The sequence below is a fragment of the Gymnoscopelus braueri genome (assembly GCF_963280865.1).
Source record: "Gymnoscopelus braueri genome assembly, chromosome: 2".
Classification (NCBI taxonomy): Eukaryota; Metazoa; Chordata; class Actinopteri; order Myctophiformes; family Myctophidae; genus Gymnoscopelus; species Gymnoscopelus braueri.
This window is the reverse complement of record NC_137604.1, coordinates 51,667,274-51,687,303: the sequence shown is the minus strand read 5'-3', so window position 1 is coordinate 51,687,303 and position 20,030 is coordinate 51,667,274. Positions and strand designations below refer to the sequence as shown.

General features: G+C 41.7%; 1 protein-coding gene across 2 annotated transcripts in view; it reads left to right on the top strand.

The window, feature by feature from the left end:
* The first annotated feature begins 3,379 nt into the window (after nucleotides 1–3,379).
* The window catches only part of rab11fip4b (RAB11 family interacting protein 4 (class II) b), a 41,333-nt gene continuing 24,682 nt past the window's right edge, over nucleotides 3,380–20,030 (top strand). The window contains exon 1 of one of the 2 annotated variants that reach the window (XM_080451676.1): nucleotides 3,380–3,962. In XM_080451676.1, the coding sequence (XP_080307802.1) occupies nucleotides 3,879–3,962 (84 nt within the window). In that variant the 5' untranslated portion in view covers nucleotides 3,380–3,878. The remainder of the gene's footprint in view (nucleotides 3,963–20,030) is intronic. The other variant, XM_080451675.1, reaches the window with a different exon arrangement.

Sequence of the window (20,030 nt, the reverse complement as noted above, 5' to 3'; positions counted from 1 at the left end):
TCAATTTCCTATAGTATAGAGTTTAGTAGGTCAGCAGCAATATAAATCTATCTGTGGGAAAGCCGATAGAGTGACAGCATATCCAAGCCATTGATAAAACCACTCAGAGCCAGGAAAATAACCAACATCTGTACCCATTTAGAAGCTGCCTTCAATCGCCCCCCCTAGAGAAGGTGTGGTAGAGATTAGAATGCCCTTTAAATGTCAATGGCAATATCAGAGCAGGAGAGAATTTGAATTGACTTTCAGGTTCAAGAATTTGGTGGCAACAAGACATAAAACACAGCAGCTCTCCAGGATTGATGTGAACAAGGTCATAGGTCTGGACAACATCAATCAATTAGGGTGCTCAAGGCATGTACTGGACCGCTAGCTAGCAGCACCCCTTCAACCTCTCCTTGAGGCTGAGGAAAGTGCCCCAACTCTGGAAGACATTACATTGTACCCGGTACCCAAGAAAGGGTACCGGGTACAATGTGTGCCGGGTACCGGGTACCGGGTACCTCTGTGTGCTCTCAGTGACTACGGACCAGTCGTTCTGACAACGCACTGCACATCATGAAGACCATTGAGAGACTGAAACCCCTGGTGAGTGACTCCCTTGACTCCTTGCAATTTGCGTATCAGCCAAAATGGTAGCATCATCTATGCTCCACAGAGCCAACACTCACCTGGCTGGAGAGGCCGCACAGCACTGTGAGAGGCATGTTCTTCGAATTTTTCAGTACCTTCATCATCATTGTCAGTTGCATCATGGATGACAATGTGGAGGAGTACAGAGCCTTGGTGGAGAGCATCACCATAGTGTGACACCGCAACCACCTTCAGTTCAACATAGCACTGGACTACCAACAGAGCAAGAAGAGACCCCCACAACTCCCATCACCATATTTTGGGGAGACGGTGGACCGACTGCTAACTGCTGTAAATATTTCAGTGTTGATAGATTGATAGGTTTAAATTAATATTTAATTAATTTATTTTCTATAATTTTGTATAATTGCAAATAATCATGTCACCCTGGGCTATTTCTGATGATTCATGTAATGGCCCATTTGCACTGCCATGCTCATGTCACCTTGACACAGAAAGCATATCTCTGTTAACTGAATTGTACTGAAATGTCCAAACAACATCTGACCCAGGGCGCCTCGAGACGTCTTCAATGTGATAAGATGACCACTTCAGCGGGACAATCGGACATGTGCATGATAACAAATTGTTTGTATAATAATTCTGTCTTTGTTTACGATTCTGTAAAACATCATTTAACTACAGTAGATGATAAACATTTCTGCATAAAGCAACCTGCATTTTCCATTGTAAGCTCAGAGAACACTTGAGAATCCTACTCAGAGAGAATTTTGTTGGAATAAACCATCCCTTATCTGAATCTCTTTCAGCGTCTTCTCCATTTTTGGCAGTGCCGTTCTTATTCGTATTATTTAAAATGTGATCGTTACTTCACGTTACTAGTATTATTTTACACCTTACATAGATTGTTCTGTATATTGTTCATAATATTATAATATTGTTCATATCCATTTATGGATGATAGATGTACAGTATGACCAGGTGATAGATTGTACATGATCGTTATGCCTATACACCGCCAAGATCTGTTAATAGTTCATACATTATGCTAAACCGTTACCTGGTCAGTGCAAGTGCAGCTGGCCAGGCCGGACATTAGGTCTTATATTTATTTATTTTCAATCTTGTTTCTTACTTTAAAAATATTTACTACTTTTTTATTTTATTTTTTAGTCTGCCTCACTAAAACAGCTATGCTAAAATATCTTGAAACAATCAAGAAAAACTATACCTCAGCAAAAAATAACCCCTTGCATCACCATATCATTGTCCACTGTGCAAATTACCCCCCAATCACCACAAAACAACAAACAGTGGTATGTTTTTCACTAACCACAGAGGAGATACAGTGATTTTAGAAGGAGACTGGCTGGGTTTAACACTAACCTACTATACTGTACTTTATCTGGGCTGGGGTAAAGAGAGGTAGGTGTGTAGATTATAGGGCTGAAATGAGGCATCAGAATCTGCTTATTGGCCAAGTAGCCTATTACAGTATGTTCACCTACAAGGAATTTGACACAAAATGTAAATATTTACATTATATAGAATACAGCAGATAATAGAAGAAAACATGTATAAAATATGGGAGGAATAAGGAATATAGGGTCAGACAAAGCCTGAGCAGTGCAGACAATCATTATGGAGGGGTCATGAGAGAGTTAAATATCTGATCTGGGAGGTGTTAAATGTCTGGAATATAACCCTTCAAATGTAGCCTTTTTTCTTTAAGCGAAACGTACTGGAATAGAGGGTTGAGATTAATTCACATGTAGGCGTTGGAAGCGTAGCTGTGCTGGTGAGTCAGTAAGTGCTTAGCTATTTGAACACAATAACATGCACACATACAGTAGCTACAGTACAAACACTTTTTATTTTTCATTTTCTTTCAGTCTTTCAGAAACACCAAAAGCTTTTTTCCTCCTTTCACATCTTAAACACCTCTCCACTTTTGAACCTGATGTGGAATCTGCTGTATCACTCAAGACTTGAAGACTGAACTCTTTCAGTGTGAGTGACAACAACCACAGTGAGTCACTTCCCATCCCCTGCCTACAGGGCACAGTCAGTCAGTCAGTCAGCCACGCACTGTCCTTTCTGAAATGAAACAAGGCAGACAGAGGCAGGCAGCAGTGGTGGAAAAAGTACTCACATTTTTTACTTTAGTAAAAGTATCAATACTGCAATGTAGATATACAAATAGAAGTCCCGTATAAACGATTTTTTGAAAATAGACGATCTACAAGCTCACAATGCGTCGCATTGTGAGCTTGTAGATCGGCTATGTATTTAGGGCTGAAGTGGGTGATGTTTTGTATGTTTTGTTATAATAATTAAAATCTACAAAGTAACTGAAGTTTTCATTTAATTGTAGTGGAGTAAAAGTACAACATTTTCCTCTGATATGTAGTGGAGTAGAAGTAAAAGTACAGGAAATTGGAAATACTCCAGTAAAGTAAAGAATACCTCAAAATTGTACATATAAGTACAGTACTTGAGTACATGTACTTAGTTACTTTCTACCACTGGCAGGCAGGCACCAGGCAGGCAGGGCTTCAACATGCAAATGTGGCCTGAGTGGGCGGCGGCCAAGCAGAGCGGCCAAGGGAAGAGTCTGCAGCAATGTGAGGACTCTCCCAAGGCCCGCCCCCTGAAGCCAGTTGCTAAGCAACCACCCCGAGAGGGTGGGAGGGAAGGAGGAGCGATGTGAATTCAACAACTGTTGCCTCAGTCTGATCATCAGAGCTCTCACTGTGTGTGTGAATGCGAGTCAACCGGCGACCAGAGAGAGAGGGAGTGAGAGAGAGAGAGAGTGAGTGAGTGAGTGAGTGAGTGAGTGAGTGAGTGAGTGTGAGTGCGTGCGTGCGCGTGTGTGTGTGCATGCATGTGTGTTCGTGTTACACAGAGCCTGTGCTTGTGTACCGTACGTGTGTGTGTGAGTGTGTATGTGCGTGTGAGAGAGTGTGTATGTGTGCGCCCAGGCGGCTGCAGTCTCTCTCGGCAGCAGTTGGGAGAACCCATCCCAGCCGGTGCAGCTGGTTGGTTACACAGCGATACAAGCGGCTCTCCTCCGGCTAGGCTTTCTGTGTTGTTGTGTTTTTGGACTATAATACCAACCCGTCAGGACTTTAACCCTCTGGATTATCTATCTATCCCTGACACCTCCTCCTCCTTCTCCTCCTCTGCCTTCCCAGTGAACTGAAGGAACACCTGTATGTGTTGTAGTGCGAGCAGCGTGTGTTCGCAGTGGACTTTAGCCCTGGAGGACAGGACGGGGCAAGTGGATGACTTCAGCGAATGAGGAGGGCTTGTCTGGCGGAGAGTGGAGGCAGCAGGGGCACCATGGACCCCCCTCACTAGCACACAGGGTAAGAGACCACCATGGACCCCCCCCCTCACTAGCACACAGGGTATAAGAGACCATGGACCCCCCCCTCACTAGCACACAGGGTAAGAGACCATGGACTCCCCTCATTGGACATGGGGTATAAGAGACCACATGGACCCCCCCTCACTAGCACAGTAAGCACACAGGATAAGAGACCAGAGGAGGCAGGGGTACCATGGACCCCCCTCAGTAGCACGCCACATAGGGTAACTTGAGACCATGGACCCCCCTCACTAGCACACACAGGGTAAGAGACCAGCTACAGCTAGAGGCTGCAGCCGGCCGGCTGAAGGGGATCGGGGTAAGGGAAGGGGGGTGTCACATTGATTGGAGGATTATAAGGAGGAAGGTTAAGAGATGGAGAAGTGAAAGAAGTAAGGGGCTAGTCTAGTGTGTGTGGAGCAAGGAGAAAGACCAAATCAAAAGGCAGAGAAAGTGTGTGTGTGTGTGTGTGTTGGGGTGGGGGATATTGGTTGGCTGAAGGGTTCATTGTCCTCGTGGTTGTTTGTGTGTGTGTGGTTTAACCATTATTTGACCCCAGCTCACCACACCACAGAATCAGAAAGACCAGCCTTGGTGGTGGGCTGATCTTTCTGATTCTGTACTGTTGTCCCTTTCAATGTCTCACCATGTCTGTCTCCTCTTCCTCTGCTCCTTGTCTATCTGAGGTTCTATCTAGATATCTCTGCTTCTGTTTTTCTCTGCCTCTCTGTGCGGCTGGTGGCTACAGGGTTTCCGTCTGGCTTCGGCTCTCCATCTCTAGTAATGGGATTAATTGAGAGCTATCCTGCATGAGGACAGGGAGCGGGATAGAGAGTGGGGACTGGAGGAGAAACAGATGGAGGAGGTATATAGGGACAAACAAACACCCCAGGAAAGTGAGCAAGACAGACATTTAAACCATGACAAATCTCTGCTCTGGACCATGTGATGTCTGTAACTTTAGCGCCGTGTCCAATGGCATTCTGCCTGGATATGATCACACCTAAATAGGTTTCAAATGCGAGGAGGAACACTGTATTGATGTGTTGTAAAAGCATTGTGTTAAAACCCTGAGACTAAGAATCGTAGACCTTGTCCTTAACCCTAAAACGTGTGACTATACAATAATCACAGGATATTGGCATTTTAAATGTTTTTAGCATATAGGCCTACATACAATGCATTAATGTCAATGGCATAAATATGAAGGAGTGATGTTTTGTTTATTGTTGTAATGTTGACAGTTTTCTTTTTCATTTTGCACCATATTTTAAAGAACAATATGTACTTCAAATTATTTGGATTAGTCCAGAAACTTGATTCTGTGTAGGAATATGTTCAGCATATCATGTCTGCTGTCTCAGAAGAAGTGAAGTTTGAGTTGTGTCCATCAGTATCACAGTTCAAAGTATGTTAACCCAGGACAGTGTTTTTTTATTTTTAAACTAGGCCTGGCCTCCAGATCATGTTACATAATCCATTTGACTCATTTGGCTTGTTATTGGGCAAAGATGTCATTAATTCTACTTGTGGTAAATCCTCTGGGTTACTTACTTACTGTAGTACTGTTTTAGATCTAAGCTGCAGTGTACCAGGACTAGTATAACTAGATTATCAGCGCTGAGCCCTGGATAAAGGGCAGCTAATCTGCATCAGTCAGATGACAGAGAGAGAGACACCAAAAGAGAGAGGGAGTGATAATAAGAAATCTAACATAATACATAATTACTCGTGCGTGCGTGCGAGAGAAGAATTACAGAAAACAGTTCCCACTTTCCATTCCAGTCTGTCGTTGAGATTAAAAATGCAGTACTTTGAAAGGCCCTAAAACATGTTCATGTTTTACACTGTCAAACATCAAGTAGGCTTTCATTTCAAGTTGTTACAATAAAAAGGTCCAAGCCTTTCTTGATAAAGTCTGAAACAGACAGCTGACGGCAGACAGGGGGACCACCTGCTGAGGGTCTGCCTCTCTAATCTCACAATGAGATGCCTCCATTCAATGGATGGCAGCCTGAGGCCTGACAAACTAAGAAAAAGACAATGGACTTTTTTAAAGAAAGGCAGACGGATTCTTTTCAGTGGACATTTGTTTTCTTTTTTCCTCACTGGCGGTATGGAGGACAGAACACAACACACTGCAGCTCACACTTGGCTGTGAGACGATGGCCTGGCTGGCAGAGAGACTTGGAGACAACCAATAGTTTTTTTTTACAGCCATTATTGCCGGGCTAGCGTCTCATCTTATTTTCTCCTTGTTTTATTGTAATACATTTACCTCATTACAAAGGCAACTGTGGGTATGTGTTGAAATGTAACTTGCCGTCTCATATTTTATTCTTACAAAACATTCTTTATCACAGTTTTTTAGCTCAAGCCCCAAAAGAGACATTTTATGTCTCCCCAGGACCCAAACTAGTGAAAATAGACGATCTACAAGTTCATAACACATTGCAATGCGACATGATGTGAGCTTGTAGATCTTCTCTTTTCACTACTTCTTAAAAGTATTTTTTTCCCTTAATCTTTGGTAATTGTTTGAAAATATTTTGGAAAAAATAATCATTAAAAACTAAATGTAGGAAACAAAAAATAAAGGGGTATTTACTTGCGACCCATAAAAATTGGTCCGCGACCCACATATGGGTCCCGACCCATTGTTTGCACTCAAATACAAGAGTGCAGATTAGCATGCCCAATACTGCACACACATGTAGTAAAAACTACAACTGTACAATTTTACCCAACTGACGACTTTGGTTTGACTCCATCATGCTAATATTGACGTAGTTCCTTGTTTCGATATGAAGGAGGAGGCTGTTGGCTGTTTTGTTTGAACAGGACCAACAGTTGTTGCTCAGCACTTGTTGCTCTGTGTGGGAACAGGGGGTTGACACCTTGAGGACAAATGGATGGATAATAAACACAAACACACGAGAGGGTGTGACATTGGTGTTGGGTGTGACATGTTCCTGCAATATGACACTTAGTTGATTCTGTAGCTTAAGCTTGGGATTTTGTGAATGCACACATAGGCTCGATATGTACAGCTCTCGTGCGAACGACTAGCTCCCAAAAACGACAAACAATTGCATATGTAAAATACTTTAAGGTCAGAGTGACGCACACGTAGACCAAATGTTTTCCCTGTTTTACAGAACAAATTCTAGTCTCACATATGTAGGGCGGTGTATATGGAAACTAAAATAACTCAGCAGTGCCACCATATAGATACTATAGATAAAGATAGGCATGAAACACAGGACAGATACAGCTAAGATTCAAGAATAATTAATGAGAATAAAAAAGCAGTAGATAAAAATAAGTTAAAAATAAGATGAAAAAATATAAAATAGAAGGCCTAATGTCAGGCCTGGCTATCTGCACTTGCACTGTCTGACCGCGTAACGGGTTAGCATAATGTTGTGTATGATTGTTGGAAAACCAGTCGGATTGAAAAAGGAGTGCTCGTTGTCTTCGAGTTCACCTTCCGCGCTCCCCGGCGGGGTGGGGCCTCCCCATAAATAAAAGAAAAGATGTCTTGGAGGTACCGAGACTAGGGGGGGTGATGATTTACGATTCTGTCCCTATCGGGACATAACTCAGACGGCGCTGAGTTGACTGAAGGTAACTTCGCAACGCTCGGCACAGCGACTTTGGCGGTGCCTCTCGTGGCTCAAGTCCCTTCAGATGGCGTGCCTACGTCGGTGAAAACAAGTGCACCTTTTTCAATCTGACTGGATTTCCAATCATACTGTTGTATATGGACTGTTAATAGACAGACAGACAGATAGGCCTTTCTTGATCCTTGTAATGAAATGTCATCGCAGCACCGCAGTAGGATGAAAAACAGAACGGGTGCATAAAAACTCTGAGTAAAGTGTTAACAAGAGTTACAATTAACAATTCAAAGTGTTAACAATTCACAAAACATAATATCAAGACAATGAAGTGTATTGATATCTTTTTATACGACTAGTACACACACACACACACACACACACACACACACACACACTTGGCTGTATTGGCAGATTGTTCTTGGACACCATACACTGTTGCTACTGTCCTCGAGTTTCCCTTGTGTATGCAGCCTTGTACACCATTATTAATTATGCTCCATTCATCTGTCACGTTGTGAGGGACCATGTCTGGGTGAATAAACATTTACTCTCAAACACACCCTGTGTGCGTGCGTGCGTGCGCACACACACACACACACACACGTACACACACACAAATCTGCAATATGACCTTTTTAAACAAGGCGTGTATTTCAAGCCCTCCAAACACACACACACACACACAAAACTGCAATATGAGCCTTTTGAACAAGGCCTTGTTCAGGCATTTCAAGTTCTCCAAAAACACACACACACACACACACACACACACACACACACACACACAGTTCAGTTATTATTTCACCCTGAGGGTTATGCTACATGTGCTTCCACTCTCTACAGGGTTTCATAGAGAATCCCTGTTAGTTAGTCTCCAGTGTACTTCTGTTCTGCTGTCCTACATTGTCCATTGTTCAGGCCAACATTCTTGGTAATCCAAGTACCTACCTGTTCCCCACAGGACTCAGGTGGAAATGTCCATTAACCACTTAAACCCTCTACTTAGTAAACTGGACATGGGTTGCCTCTGTTCTGGGCCTTACAGTAATTACTTACGTCGTTTGACAAATAGCGAAAATATCCTACTGTACATACAAGCTCTGCTATTTTAGCTATTTTTGGAAAATGAAAACTTTGGAAACTTTGCCCAATATACAGACATCAGGGTTAATGTGGTTAAGTGAAGTCCCAAGATGAAATCACATTTATTGCATGTATGGCAACATGTGTTCTGACTTGGCTCTCATCATCAGCAGGATACGTAGCGGTCTGTGTATAAGAACAGGTGGATGTAGTGATCCATGTCTTACCTGATGGGCTGTCTTGTTAAAGAGAAAATCCACCCGAAAACTTTATTACGTATTGCGTCTGTATCTATAAACAACAGCTATAAACAACTGTTTTCTCCATATAAGCAGGAAATCAGCAAGCACCAATACTGAATTCATGTTGTCATCAGCTGACGCTTCTAATTATTGTTTGAGATATCACATGCAAATGTAATTTTATTTGAATGTAGGGCTTACAGCTCTGACTGAAAATATACACAGTTCCATACCCCAGGTATATGGAGCACTATGGAGCAGATGCAATATTTGATAGAATCACACCTTGAAGTGCAGCTGTCTATGTTTGTAAATATTGATCTAACTGTTAAATATCATTGGAATAGCACAATGTAAATTCTGTTTCAGGGCTTTCCCTTCAAGGAAGTATAGGAAAATATTCGCAAAACATCAAAGCAATATTGATTGGTATCAAGCTGAAACACCCAACCCAACAGTTGTCAAGGGCCAAAGGAAAACGAAAATAACATTCAATCTTTGTGACATTTGGTTACATCTAATGAAGACACGAAGCTTGTGTGAAAATGTAACTTATGAAAGCGAGAGAGGTTTGTAGAGAGATGTTGAGGTGTCATTTAGATTAGAAGTATCTTGTCTGCCAGTGGAGTGGACCACGTGTTCCTGTGACGAGGCTGAAGGTCTGTCTGCCTCAGCTGTGAAAAACCAATGTGCTTACAGTATTTACTGCGTGAAATTGTGGCCGGATTATGAGTCAATAGTTCCTCTTGTGAGTGTGTGTCTGTCTGTGTGAGTGTGTCAGTACTGCTATTGCTAAAGGAGGTGAATCATACACAAATACACGTACAAGCAGACAAACTGTACGTTGACACACACCCACACACATAACTAGACATACAGTATATATACTGTACTCGTCAGACCTAAGATATAAACACATGCACTTGAAAAGAATGGAATTTACCACGTAGAAGTGAGAGAAGGAAAATACAGTGCTGAATCGATCAGTGATGCTAAAGCTTTATGTACAGTGGCCACAGTTCAGTATTTATCTATTTATTTGTTTGTTTATTTTTTTGCAGTGCAACACCACCCCTAGGTGTCTCTGTACAGTAAATCGGTAAAACTAGGGGAAGCCATAGTGCCCACTAACGTTGTGCTACCATTCACTGATGTTGATGTTTTGACAAACCCACTTATTGAACACATGATGTGTGTTATATATACTGATATCATTCTTTTCATTTTGTAAATCCTCTGATGATGGCCCCACAAGATCTTGTGATGGAACCACCTAAGAGTGTGAAAAGACTACTCAGGATAGAGTACAGAGATACACCCACTGAGAACACAGAACAAAGCTTCAAAGATGGTGCATTAAAGCTGACTGGTCATTTTATAGTTGAACATTGTTGCGGAGAGAGCACTTAAGCACTTGAGAAGAAATGAGAGACTGTGGGAGAGAGAGCTGTTTTGACAAATGGATAGAGAGAATGCTACTGCAGAGAAGCATGTCTTATCTCTGGAGTCCAGACTGACATAAAATTCTCTCTCTCTCTCTCTCTCTCTCTCTCACTCAATCTCTTTTTCTCTCTCACTTTTCTCCGTCATTCTGTTTACGTGCACACTTGTTATATTCTGTCTGTCTGTCTGTCTGTCTGTCTGTCTGTCTATCTCTCTCTTTATCTCTGTCTACATCTCTCACTCACTTGACTGTCCCAACCCAGTGTTTTCGTATTTTCTGTTGACACACTATAAATCAAAGCTTCATCCATTGAATCAGATTGTTTATTCCTGTGGCTGTATATCTAGCCCACACACTGCATAGCTCTGTCTGCCTGTCTCTATTTAACATCTCTGTCTGTCTCCAGCACTCTTGTGTAGCTGGGATGTTGAGGCAGGAAATCATGCTTAATACAATGAATACATTACGGTAACAGGAAGAGTGGGCACGTTGGATGTAAAATTGGCTATTTGTTCCAAAATGTTAAACAAATATAGTATATAGTATACATGATTAGAACATTTGCTACAAATGGCTGAAAAACCTGTATATCCAGTCATTTTAAGAACTTTAAGGGTAAATTTAGGTCCGATAATGATGTACCGTGCATGTTCACATCATGTGTACTTTACAGTACGCAAATATCATTTTATTTCATATTTTGGACAAAGTTTTTGATTGAGGTGCCCACGCTTCCTTAGTGCGCTCTCTTCTTGTATCCTACGTTACAGGCTACACTGTTGACCTCAACAGTAAGTTAAAGATGTTAACGTTAAAGCTCTATAATGATGTACGTAATTATATTTTGTGAGAATCAATAAAATATTCTTTTGTCCAATCTGTATGTTATATTCTGTTAATACAATACAACTTCTATGGTTTATTTGGTCGTCCTGATCTTCTATTGAGACATTTAGCTAGACAAAACCTTTGACACGATCCTGTTCCTGGTTTGGCACGAATTTTGACCTTCTCCCCAGAGAAATCAGGGTGGCTCAAATGAGCTCTATTGGCGCACCTGGTAAAGATTTCAGCACTTGCGCAGGAAACCACGGTTCAAATCCAGGGTAGAACAGGAAAGTTACATAGTGTAGCTTTAAGTAAGTAAGCTAAAATGTTCATTTAAACAAGACCTAGTCTGGGCAGCAGTGGCTCAGGACAGCACACCTTGGAATCGGAAGGTTCCCGGACCGGTTCGATGCTCCTCCTGGCTACGTGTCAAAGTGCCCTTGAGCAAGACACTGCTCCCAATGTGCAGGTTGGTGCCTTGCATGGCTGTCAAATACGTTGTAAAGCGCTTTGGACAAAGAAAGGCGCTATATAAATGCAGTCCATTCACCATCCATTTATATGAATGCAGTCCATTTGAGTCTTAAAGCCCTGCTAGTACCCCCTAGACTTAGGATGGAAGTTTTGGCAGAAGAAGCATGGTTCTAGACTAGAGGAAAGGCCATGGGCTCACCAACATCACTAGCTCATCTTATAATCCAGCCAATAGTTTTGGAGAAATCTTGTGTAAATCTTGAGTAAAAATGTGAGCCAGTGGAAATTCTGGCCTAATGGTGATGTTAGAACAGTGGTTCTCAAACTTTTTCATGTCAAGGACCCCCAAAATTATATGTATTTGGCTGCGGACGCCCCATCTAAAAAATATTTGGTGCCAGGAATTTTTCAAAAATTACAAACTCAGAGCTTGTAGATCTGCTATTTTTGAATAGCCAAAGTATAAAATATGGTTAAAGTGGTTAAAATAATGTGACGCTATTAACAAATTTTGCCTGGGGACCCCCTGATACCCCCCCCCCCCCCTGGGTCCACTTTGAGAACCAATGCGTTAGAGGAAAAGGTGACTGGGTCACCAAAATCTGTAGCAGACAGTCATCCTCTGGGGGTTATGAAGCATAGTAATCCACATTGCAATCCAGCTAATCATTTTTGCGATATGTTGTGTTTGGGATCAACGTGATGGACAGACCAACTGTAATTTTCACAAACCCAAATTATGCTTAGCGGGATGGTTCACCCCAAAAAATAGTTGTTTTCTATCGATTACTCACCCCGATTTTGATGGAGACTTGAATTCATGGATTATTTAATTTTTTTGTCGTATTCCTAAGCCAATAATTTGATGACGAGCAGTGGGTTCCGGTAACGGACACAAAGAGTTTCCAAAAGAGTCAACAAAGAATATCCATGAATTCAAGTCTCCATGGGGTGAGTAAGCGATAGAAAACAAGAAATGACAAAGTCATAATATACCCGCTTGCGGCAGGCTCATTGTGCAGAATGTCCCAGCCAATGCAACCGGGTGTTGTTAAAACATTTAGAACACGTGCACTCCTTCTCTGTTGCAGCCAGGCCATTATATCTTTATAGGTTGCAGGTATGAGGGGATATAATTCCTTTGTCACTTACTTTAGGCCTATAGAGTAGGTCTACATGTACATAAAGGTTCGTCATCATCAAGACTGGAATACTTTTTAACTCCGTGGCATTATGAACGTCCGAGGATTATGCCTCTGTTCTGAACGATGTTGCCAGATTTGGCGAGAGAAATAAGCAACCAGGTCTATGAAAACAATCTCAAAAGAAACGACTATATGTAGGCCACCCAAGCACTTTAAAGTGTAAACCTATATAGAAATACATTGAATATTTGAAAATAGCCGATCTACAAGCTCGTTGTGAGCTCGTAGATCGGCTAGAAAAATCTGGGATTTTTTTTTTTGAAAATGTATGAATATTTTCCAAATTCACACAGATCTTGCATGGGGGGTTATATGTGACTGGGTATAATGCTTTATGCCGCAAGTTGGCATTTTTCAAAATTGGAACATATTTGAAGATGTGATCATTTGAATCTGGTTATCTATAATAGTGCAAACTGAGATAATCCCTTCTAAAGAATTGTCACTTCGGAGCACCTCTCAGCTCCAGGTAATGGGCGTGAACAATGGGTAATTTATTCAGCCTAGCCACTCCTCTAATCACTCCCCCATTGACACCTTTCAGTCAGCTGTCCACTTTATTTAGTGCCAAGGACCCCCATAGAGGATCTGTGTTGTAAAAAAAAGGCATAATAAGTAATCAGCATCATAATAGATTTAATACAATATTTATTTGAAAATAGCAGATCTACAAGCTCACAATGCATGCTTGTGGATTGGTAATTTTGTAATTGCCGATGTAAGTAAATGTGTTGATAAAATCCAGTGCTAGTGTTGTATGTGTATATCTATAAAGTAACTCAAGTTTTCAAATAATTGTAGTGGAGTAAAAGTGCAATATTTGCCTGTGAGATGTAGTTGAGTAGAAGTAAAAGTACTGATAATTGGAAATACTCCAGTTAAGTAAAAGTACCTCAACTGGTTAATTATTAAAAAATAATTTGAGCATATTAAGTAATCATCATCATAATAGATTTAATAAAATATTTATTTGAAAATAGCAGATCTACAAGCTCACAATGGATGCTTGTAGATTGTAAGTAAATGTATTGATAAAATCCAGTGCTGGTGTTGTTCTGTGAGAGAAACAAGCTACGAGGTCTATGAAAACAAGGCCAAAAGAAACGACCAGTTGCACCACATGAGGCCAAATACAGCAGCTATTTTCAAAAAGAATCTTGAAAGCAAGGCCAAATAAGCAGTGGTGGAGAAAGTACTCAAATTCTCTACTTAAGTAAAAGTACCAATACTGCAATATAAAAATACTCTGGTACAAGTAAAAGTCCAGAATTAAAAATGTACTTGAGTAAAAGTACAAAAGTATTGGCATCAAAATGTAGTTGAAGTACCAAAAGTGAAAGTACTAAATATTTGAAAATAACAGATCTACAAGCTCACAACGCGTCGCATGTGAGCGTAAGTACAGTACTTGAGTAAATGTACTTAGTTACTTTCCAGCACTGCAAATAAACGGCTACATGTCGTCGTGACGTCTTTGTTGAAATGCAACATGGCGTTTGCACTTTGTTCATTTACAGCCTGTACATCTACATAAACGTTCAGATGTAAAATATAAAGTGCTTACCCCATGGCCACGGATGTTACACGTCATTTCGGGTGGGTCTAAGTACCCGTATCTTCCGTATTGTTAAATAAAAAGCATTTTATTCCGATCGGCGGCCATTTTCGCATAGAGTTATAATGTATCAGAGTGCATACACCCCCCAACCGCTACAGGCGCGTAGTTGAGAAAAACGGAGACAATGGCCACCAATCGGAGCAAAATGCTTTTTATTGAACGATACGGGTACTTATGAGGGCCCGTATATAATTATAACACCCGTAGCCATGAGATAAGCACTTTATATTTGAAATCTGAACGTTTATGAAGATGTACGAGTTGTAAATGGAGAAATGCAAACACCAGGTGTAAGTTCAACCATGACGCTAACAATGCTAAGTTCGTCGACTAGCCTCGTCACGCCACCGTTGTTTTTGTCCACATCTACAGTGAAATTCTTCCATACAAACGAACATCGAGCGGCCTGTTGTTTAGCTGGGGCCGCCCTCACCAATAGCTGCTGTGTTTGCAACATGTGAGCAACATCATTTCGTTGGTTTTAATGTCAATCATTAGCGTCCTGTCTCGCTCGCGCAACATAGCCGTTCATAGTATGGGGAAGTCTCAGGCTCCCAGTGGGGGTCCTCGGACCACCAGTGATTGCTTTGCGGGGGTCCCCAGGCCCCCTTGTATATCCGCTATAGCTTGAAGTGCTAATATGGCCGGTAGTTTCTCTCTCTCTCTCTCTCTCTCTCTCTCTCTGCGCGCGTGTGTGTGTGTGGGGGGGGGGGTTAGCAGCTCTGTAGCCTGAGGCTAAGTAAGATGCACTGGTGTGAGGAGCGTGGATTTCCTTCGGGAGGGGAAGTGCTGGGAGGGGCGAGGGGAGGCGGGTGCTGCAAAGGAGGAGAGGCATTGGCTTAAACGGGAAAGTGTCCCCATTGGCTTAAAGTAGTGAAGGACAGCCAGGACAGCCAATGACAAATAGGTGTCGAATAGGTGTGAAAAGTGGTCCAGCCTGTCTGTAGACCCGCCAGCTTTCAGCAAGCGGGTAAAAAGTAAATTGGAAAGAAAGGAAAGTTGTTACACTTCACATTTTTCCTAAGTAAGAAATACAGTACATGTAGCATAACTTTATAAATTGTGGGACATGCCACATTGTTTCACTTGAGGTGGCACTGGTTTTCTCTCTATGCCATGGCTGGGCAAGTTCAAAGCCATCTCTTCTCCCCTCCACTAACATGGATTGATGATGCCTTGAAATGCATGGTCATCCACAGCCTTCTCCACGGGGGCAAATTAATGATTTGTTCAGCACTAAAATTGTATTGACCCACAGCACTCAGCCCTGACTGAGACGAAGAGTAGAGAGAGGTGTAGGGTCCATCGTTTTAATGTTGGCCGTAACAATCTTGCTCAACTTGATGAAAGGAGTTTAACACTTGAATAACAGAGAGATGGAGCGCTAACTGCTAATGAAGTGTGTGTGTGCGTGCGCATGTGGGGGGGGGGGGGGGGGGGTCAGGGTGAGAAAGGTGAACAAAACACTGAGAATATTTTGTTTGTCTGCCCTTCCATACTCAAGTCAGCAGTATTTTGAATATTCTCTGTTTCAGGCGTTCAATGCTGTGCAAACATAGCAAAAACATTTTTATAAAACAAAACATGTTTGTGTGGAATGTAGCATTAGATAGCTACATATACTGCGGTTTCTTATAAACTGCTGTGGGTCTCAATATACTCTGAGAAGATGGCCATTTAAAATTGAAATGGCTCTTCCATTCATTGCTAACTTCAAGCTGTTAGAATTGTCCAGCATCATTAAGAGGTTTCCCTGAGAATGTTTATATAATTATGTTACGCTGTGCTATTAATAACAAACATGTTTTGATCCGAGTACGTTCCGTATCGATTGAGTAATAATTCAGCGTGTCACCATTTACATTTCCGCAACTTCCTTCTGCATTACTCAACAGCTGTGCATTACTCACTATTTGCGTTTCAGTTGGTAACACAACATTCATCAGTAGCATATTAATCATGGTTCATCCCTCACGGAACTTGTCTATCACACTGTTCAAAGACAAAAGGCACCATAGACAGAGGCTAGTTGAAGGTGAGATTAGTGATTATTTACCTTCAAAAAAGATTATGATTATTCTTTTTGAAGATTCTCTGCAAGGTTGTCGCTGATGTGGTCTTTGTGTGTGTGCGTGTGTTCTTGGTGTGCGTGCGTTTGTGTATTTGTGTATTTGAGATAAGTTAAGTGCCTTTATTTCCTCTCCATGCATTTGAATAGTTCTAAAGGTTTTTCTCCTGTACTTTCTCTCCACCTGACATGCAATCCATTTATTTTATTTTCCTGGAGTAAAGGGACTCCCCCCCCCCCCCCCCCCCCATGCACACACACGCACACGCACACTATTTCCCACTTCTCTTGTTTTGTCTCTCTACCTCTGGCTCTGTCCCTCTCTCAGCTGCAGTGGCTGTGAATTATAGATGTTTCCACTCATCCTTCCACCCTGTGTGGTTGGCTCCATTTCTCTCTGTCTTTTCTGCTGTCTTCCCTTTCTGTCTCTCTATCACACCTAGAGACTACAGTACACACACACACACACACACACACACACACACACACACACACACACACACACACACACACACACACACACACACACACACACACACACACACACACACACACACACACACACACACACACACACACACACACACACACACACACTGTGTGTTTGACATTTATATATCCAGAGACAGAGTTTGCTGAGCACACATGCTCTTTTTCAGCTGCTGATGAGGTTCATAAAGCTGTCATCTTGGTGACGACAGGGTGTAAAGAAGAAAGATAGGCTTCTCTTCAAAACAATAAGGCTAAGCTTAAGGAGAGCGTAGGATGCAGAGCACACACAACATGCATGCAATTAAAGAGAGTTCAATTCAAACTCACGATAACACATTTCAACCACCAATCAATAAATGATGGCATTGGTGACACAATCATTTACGAAGCCACTGCAACGCTATCTTGTTATTCCCCACTGATCGATAATTAATAAATATAGATTTTTAGAATTGTTTTTTAAACAAGCACTTTGCAATCTTGTCTAGACAATAATTATGATTATTATTATTAATCAATTAACAGCCAACCTGTGTTCAACTATCCAACAGTTGTCTGGCTTGTCTCTAAGCAACATTTGGATGAAGGCATCTATAGAGTAGTAACTTCACTTAAAAAAACACACACACACACACACACACACACACACACACACACACACACACACACACACACACACACACACACACACTGCCCTAGTTTGGGGCGAGGCATCACAGTAAAATCCTTAGTGTTCATTTAACTCAGAGTGTAAAAAAATTGTACATTTGTACACATTCAGAGTTAAACTAACACTGATGATTTTACTGTGGTCTGAGAGTTGGAAAGATGTAGAATGGTTTTCCCTAGTTACTCATCCATTCCATCTCTCCTTCTCTCCATCCCCTGCCCTTGGAATCACCTGGGAGGGAGCGAGAGAGAAGCGGAGGAGAGCAAGAAAAGGAGGTTAGAATCAGGGTCTTTTAACTAGGCCAGACCCTGTGGGGGATCCCTGTTAGGGCTTCATATAAACGATTGCGAACCACCGATGGGTTTTTAATTCTATTTCATCTATTACAGATATGATTAAGGGATGTGTTATCGCACCCATAAGGATGTTGAAGCAGAAAAAGCAGCTTATAAAGGTTTGTCTTCAGATAAAGCAGGTTGTACCATTTCATTATCATCAGAGCATACAGTAATACTGGATGGATCTTTTCATCACTTCTTATGGTTGTAAGACTCTAAATGGATTTTGTTACCCACTAAAATCGGGCTCTAAAGGTGGCTTTGTCCGTCTGTCATGCGTCCCTCTTTTTGCATGTACAGTTCCCGTTCTCGCACCCCGCCTACTCGCGGCGTTGAGGTATTTCTGAATTACATCATAATTCATATTCAGTCCACATAAATAAATACATATTTTAAACATAATCATCTTTGTCGTCACAGTAATTTTAATTTATAGCAGTCCCTGTATTCAGGCCATGCACGGAGACAAATTAACTATGCTTAGCTTTTGAGACAGATGAAGTGTGCACAATATATTCCAATGTATATAATTATAATCGTATTATGCTTATATCATACAACGCAATAAAGCCAGCGGCTTGTTGCGGTCCTTTCACATGTACTGTATATGACTATGCGATGTCCAGAACCAGGGATCAAAATAGCAGATCTGCAAGCTCACAACGCGTTGCGAGCTTGTAGCTCGGCTATTTTCACTACGTCTTAAACATTTGTTTTTGAATTTAGAGAATTTCTTTGATTTTTGGAATTTATTTATGAAATTATTTAGAAAAATGACAATTTTAATTTAAATTCATGAAAAAAAATAAGATTTTAATCATTAAAAAAAAAAAAGGAAATGAAAAACTTTAAGGGGATATTTACTCACGACCCGTAAAAATGAACCTGTGACCCACAAATGGGTCCCGACCCACTGTTTGGGATGCTCTAGCACCGCCTTTCTGCCAAAATGTCATTTTGTGGCAGCTTATGGGCAGTTCAGAAATGAAAACCAGTTGAGCTTTATACAAAAGGAAAAAAGGTAAATGGTGCATTTATGTCACGCCTTTATCCAGAGCGCTTTTACAATGTGTGTTACATTCACCCATTTACTCAACCAATGGTGGAGGCAAACATGTAAAGGCTCCAACCTACTTATATCTGGAGTGGTTAGGGGTTCAGTGTCTTGCTCAAAGACACTTTGACATGCAGCCAAATAGAGCCAGGGATCAAACCTTCCGATTCCATGGCAGGCTCTTGAGCCACTGCCGCCCTTCTAAGTCTATTTACAAGTCAAATGGAATGTACCAATATGGGAGATCACAGTCAGCAAACACACTGGAGGAAGGAAGTATGTTTTTATTTATTTTTTAGCATATAAAAACAAATATACACAGTTTGGGACTTATTGTGATAATTGACACAAACCCATAAAGATAAAAGACTGCACTTAAACTTCCTACGTTCACCATCTGTGTTTGTGGTCTAGCCCAGAAGTCATCAACACAAAACGGTGTTGTGGCAGTTGTAGCTCCCAGTCATCCAGGACCTGGTGGTTCGAGCGACTACACACATACTCACACATGCGTGTACCCCACACACACACACACACACACACACACACACACACACACACACACACACACACACACACACACACACACACACACACACACCCTCAATCATCACTCTGTTCCCTCTCTTGTCAGAGCAGCTCAGGAGTGACTGGCAGTGATCCAAATGAACTAATTCCAAAACCACACACACACACACACACTCCCTCACACACACACACGCACACCCTCACTCACACACGCACGCACACACACACACACACACACAAGAGCTTGGGGATACCACCATTCTTCTGCCAACTGTCTCTTTGCCCTTAACAGACCTCTTAACCAAGCTTTATTAATTCAGGGCCTTAATGATGGTGTATGTACATCATGTGTCCTACAGTGTGACATTGGAGCATTCATATGGGGCAAACATGGCAGAG